The sequence below is a fragment of the Ixodes scapularis genome, unplaced genomic scaffold (assembly GCF_016920785.2).
Source record: "Ixodes scapularis isolate PalLabHiFi unplaced genomic scaffold, ASM1692078v2 PGA_scaffold1__304_contigs__length_218370807, whole genome shotgun sequence".
NCBI classification, from domain to species: Eukaryota; Metazoa; Arthropoda; class Arachnida; order Ixodida; family Ixodidae; genus Ixodes; species Ixodes scapularis.
In genome coordinates, this window is record NW_024609846.1 from 124,555,359 (window position 1) to 124,560,933 (window position 5,575).

Sequence of the window (5,575 nt, forward strand, 5' to 3'; positions counted from 1 at the left end):
AGTCCTGATGGCTGTGGTAGACAGCAAGTACAAGTTTGTGCTTATTGACGTCGGTGCAGAGGGACGACAAAGTGATGGCGGCATTTTCAAGGCCTCCGAGATTGGTCAGGGCCTAGATCAAGGCACACTCAACCTGCCGAAGCTGGGAGTGCTCCCAGGGTGTCAAAAGCCACGCCTGGCACCCTACGCATTTGTGGGCGACGAGGCGTTTCAGCTTCACACCGACTTTCTCCGCCCATATCCGGCGAAAGGTCTTGCTGATGAGAGGAGGGCCTACAACTACAGACTCAGTCGAGCTCGGTAAGTTCATACCAGAGCTGTATATGGGGAGAATTTGGCCAGTTTATGATCTCGCCGCCATAACGCCCCCCTCCCAAGTGAGCCAGTCAGCCTGCGGCGCAGAGCGAGAGGAATGAGCGCATGCGCATGAACTCCCGGCTGCTCCCAGCTGCGCGGGGAGGGCCACCATTTTCATTCATTCGTCCGGCAGAATGAATGAGATTGACATCAAAATTTCGGTTTTCTCTTTTGATTTGGCAGGCTCTGGCAAGAAAATGATATAGTGTTATTCCTCAGCGGCTTAAAGAGCTAACGAATAAAGTTTCTCTATGTTTAGACGCAAACTTTTATTCAGGCGAAAAAGAAATAAGCTCGTAGTAGACAACTTGTAGCCTCAACAGTGCTTGGCGCGCCGACAGCGTCGCATCAAAACGGCGGTAGTCTTTTCTTTGCTCCCTTCTTTCTCTCTCGCTCCTTCGTCACTCTCCTCCCCTTCTTTCACTTTTCTCCTCTCCAGCACCTTCGTCGCCACACCCACTGGCCAGATTCTCCCCATATACGGGTCTGGTTCGTGTTGCACAATCAAACCACCAGACAGAAAATTGTGGTGCAGTGCATGTTTTGATAACTGCTATACATAAGAAGTTGGAGTCAAGATTAATGAAAATCTGCACTAAGACAAGCTTGCTAAATTGGTGAAATCTGAGCACATGAACACAGTCATAAAAGGACACTGAAGACAATTTGCATGTTCTATTTAAAATTGAAGTATATGTCAGGAGTTTCCCCGGCTATGTTGACCATGTTCTAACCGAAACTGAACTTCCGTTTGGCACAAATCATGAAAGCAGTCCTCTTAATAATCATACTGTGAGCAACACTTCTCGGGGTATCTAGTGACCGGGAAAACCGGGACAAACCCGAATATTTCGGAATATGCAATTTGGATCAAGCCTGCAGAAAATTATCCTCGCAGTGCTCAATTTCTTGTGTTGTAATTGTCTTGTATATTTAACCAAATTGTTTTATATATTTAAGTGGTCAGGGAGTTTCGCCTGAAATTGTCAGGAAAAGTCAGGGAATTTCAAAATAATAAACTGCTAGACACCGTGCTTCTATTTTGGGGGACGAAAATCCAGTTAGTTTTGATTTTGCCAGTTTATTTGCAGATGCAGGCACAGGAGTTAACAAAAAGGACAGCGACACGTTTCGGCGTATTGCAAGTCCTGAACATCTTGAGAGTGGGCTATCCAAGGAGTTTATTAGTACTAGGAGGGGGCACATTGCAATATGTGTGAAGCCCAGTCATAAAAAAGTTTAAACAATGTTGTACCAAACTTGACCCAAGATCTCTCTGGCAATTGGTGCACGTGACATGTCACGTGCGAGATGGATGGTTGATTGTAGCAGGATTCCTTGCAGGCTTGCGCGCGCTCCGTCCGGTAGGTTTTATCAGATCGAAGGCTAGATGTGAAGCAAGCAGCTCCGTCCGGTAGATTGCGTCTTGGGCTGATCAGTGAGGAGGGTAAGGAGGAAAATGAGAAAGGCGAGGCGTCAAGGGAGCTTGGATTGTGGAGGCTACACGGCTGGTGTCATGCCCCCTCCTACCCTTCTAATCTTCCAATCGACAACACTTGTTTGTCGATTGTGCCCAAGCACTGCAGACAGTGCCAACAGGGCAAGCCGTCTTGAATTTTCAATTTCAATGACCTTGGTCACACTCAGCAGGATGCCGCGGATGACCTCAAGCTCGGCATACACCGGATGTGCTCAACTCGGGAGCTCATCACTGCGCAAACTTCCACCTCCTCCTCTAATTTCACTATCTTGAGTTTAGCGCTCTAGCAGCATTGTAGTTTACTACGAGGAGGAACTTTTTTAACCTCGCGACTACAGAAAGGTGCACCTGCCTTGCAACAGAAATTTTGCCATCTTTTTTTTTTTCTTTTTGCCCCCAATAGTATTACTTTTATAACTGCCTCTTGTGAAGTGCTTAGCACATTTAAGAAACTGTCGTAGGATTTTGTCTTGCAATGATTTTGTGAATCGATTTACACTCGGGTTTCATCATACACATTTTTTAGTCCCAAGTCTTTCATAAATTGCTTAGAAGTGCATCCAGTTTCCATGTTTAGAACATCTGTCAGTGTTTCACTATTCCTTTTATTCCAGTGCTATTGTGTGCACACTAATCACTTTAATAACTTCTGTCAAACAGGAGGTGTGTGGAGAATGCCTTTGGGATCATGTCCGCCCGGTGGAGAATTCTCTTCCGGACAATCAACCTCCTGCCAGAGAACGTCGATTACGTCATCAAGTCCTGCTGTGTCCTGCACAACTTTCTCTTGGTACACAGCGAACACCCAGCAGCCTATGCTGATCAGGACGACAACATGGGAAACCCCACGGCAGGAGGGTGGCGCCGCGAGATCCCAGACTCAGCGAGGGAATTGCTGTTTCCGCTGGAGGCCACACGTGCACGGAACTTTGGCGATGATGCAGACTTCGCCAGGAAGATGTACATGTATTATTTCTGTAGTCCTGCTGGGGAGGTTTCCTGGCAGTGGGACCAGCCTGGCGTGAACAAACAGGTTGCACGAAGCAACCTGCGAAAGCTCGGAGTCCATGTGAACCTCATGTAAAATTTTGAGTCAAGTTGACATTTATTTGGCGAACCTCGGAAGACACAAAATATTAACTAGATTCTGAACTTTAATAAACACAATAGACCATTCGCAATATCCCCCAAGCGCCCTGGCCCATGCTAGAGGAATCATGGGAACGGTGTCCCTTCAGCTCCTTAGTGATCGGTAATTTCGACCCAATTTATGGTTACATAGCTTTTGAGTGTAATTCGGAGTCACCCTGAACAAGCGCCTGATATACCCTAAGGCCTTATCATATCGCTCTTAAAATTTCTTAATGTCAGCGTTTTTGACACTGTGCATGCTGTCCACCCTTCAACCTGGACGGGCTGCAGAAATCTCTTGCATTATTATCATTTTCGTGATATTAAGTTGGAAACTTTAAAAATGCTATAAACCCCACCGACTCTGAGCTAAATCCTGGTTTTTGTTGTTGTGAATTGTCGGCTTTTTAAACCATTGCCGCTAAAACAACAATCACGAGAATGATAATATTGCAAGAGATTTCTGCAGCTCGGCCAGGTTGAAAGGTGGATCGCATGCACAGTATCAAAAATGCTGACATTCACGAGCAATTTTAAAAGTGGTACGACAGGTCCTTGGGGGTAGGGTGATTCCGAGTTGTGCTCAAAAACTGTGTAGCCATGGAATTGGTCAAAATTAGCAATCACCAAGGAGCTGAAGGAACACCGTTCCCATGATTCCTCGAGTGCGGGCCGAGGCGCTTGCGAATATAGTAAATGTTCTATAGCAAGAATGGTACATCATCAGAAAATGTCGTGGTAATTAACAGTACATTTCTGAACAACAAAATTGCAGCATAAAGTGAATGTCTATACTCGTCGCCTCTACAGCTGTAACAAAAAAAAAGAAAAAAAAAAGGATGGGGTTGCATGTTCAGAGATAACACTTTAGCCTATCCGTTGAGTGCATGTGCCACACGGCAATGACTAGTTAATTTGACTAACCATGATTATTTCAACTAACCTGTACATGCAGCACCAAGTCCCGATTACATTTCTATCCAGTTGCTTCATTAGTAAGTTGCTGTTTGAAGGCACTTAGTAGATGCTGTAGGTATATTGATTCACAACAACTTGTCAAGTTTACATATTTCTCACATTGCATATTTTGTTTTGAATTTATTATTGCACTAGTTGTATCAATGTATTTGAATTCTTGAATAAATATTATGTATATAGATGTAACTTGAACATATCACCATCTTTGTAAATTGCCTGCTGCAGCAGTACAGAATCCACGACTTAAAATGGTAACAGTAACAACATACCAGGTACATATAATCAAAGTGAAACTCGTAAAAGAAGATTAGTCTTGACAACTTTCATTCCTAGAAATAAGATATTGTTAATAGTATGAAAACATTGCTTGGGCACACTATGCTATGCAGCAATCTTACCAAAGAAAAAGTTGTACACAGGTAATGTATTGCACACAACAGCCTCATGTCTGTAAATGCCCTGCAACTGTAGACTAAATGCACTGAATGTTACATTCCACTATTGCACCCCCAGTAGCTTTTAAACATTAAAAATAGAACAAAATTAAACCAGGTACCCTCTTGGCAGCGCGAAGTCCCACTACAGACAGAGCAATTTACAGATCCTCGAGCTGAAACACGGAATTGCTGGAATTGATCCGGCTCGATGCCACCTATACCCGTTTTCACCTCAAGAAAAAAGGAAGTTTTGCTCCATGTTCCTACGCCGCGCGAAGTAGTTCTCACAAAATTTGGTCGTCGGAGGAAGAAGCGATGCTTTTGGCGTTTGAAACGTGTATGTCTTGATAAGAGAACACATATCTAATCTAAAATACACCTACATATGTCTCAATTCTCAGCGTAACGAGGGAAATTAGTAATGCTCCGCGAGGAGCCGAACTTTTTTTACTATGGTTCTTGAGGTGAAAACGGGTATAGCAAGGAACGGCGGGATTACTGGAAAAAATTGCCCCATCTGAAACAAGCCTAAGTTATCTAGTCCTGGCAGTCTTCGATAGCCTGCAGGATGTTTTTACGCATTCTTAACACCTCAGATGGATGAATAGATCGCATTGGATCGCACAACGATAGGGCAAAGTATTCATGCGCATCTGGCTTCTTCTGGCATGCAACACTAGAACTTATATTTTGGAGCTCCGTCAAGAGCGGGTCAGGATTGCTCTTATTTTTTTTCTTTTGCGGCTCGTTCGTAGCGCCACTGGAAAAAGCTGGAGGGAATGGGCTTCCCACCCCCCCAGACTGGTGCTCCTCGTCCACTTCATACACTTCTACAATGCAAGCCTCCGGCTCCGGCCCATCCGCTGCTCCACTTTCGTCTAAATAGGCCCCCTCGTTCACCGGACGGATGAAGTCGTTATTACATTATGTGCTAGATGTCTTCATGTTTCCTGACGTGCTGTTGATTAAGAAGAAAAAAAATTAGTTTAATAAAACAAACAATCAGTGCCACACATCAGGGGCACAGCCAGGAATTTTCGGGTAGGGGAAGGCTAGGCTCACTAGTGCAGTGAACGATTGTGTGAAGCGCTTCGGCAGATTTCGCTGAGTTAGCATGAAAAATGGTCATAAGTCACTGCACACTGCTATAAATAGCCTCATTCGTTCTTACTGTACCTTTCATCACACTGAG

General features: G+C 44.5%; 1 protein-coding gene across 1 annotated transcript; it reads left to right on the forward strand.

The window, feature by feature from the left end:
• On the forward strand, positions 1-2,964 carry LOC121836149. The gene is made up of 2 exons (XM_042290937.1): positions 1-300; positions 2,498-2,964. Exons 1-2 carry the CDS (start codon positions 8-10, stop codon positions 2,919-2,921), a joined length of 717 nt encoding a protein of 238 aa, XP_042146871.1. The 5' UTR covers positions 1-7; the 3' UTR covers positions 2,922-2,964.
• The last annotated feature ends 2,611 nt before the right edge of the window (positions 2,965-5,575 follow it).

Coding starts and splice junctions, on each gene's coding strand:
- LOC121836149 (XM_042290937.1), top strand. CDS start 8: ATGGCTGTGGTAGACAGCAAGTACAAGTTTGTGCTTATTGACGTCGGT. Junction 301..2,497: donor TACAGACTCAGTCGAGCTCG/GTAAGTTCATAC, acceptor TCTGTCAAACAG/GAGGTGTGTGGAGAATGCCT.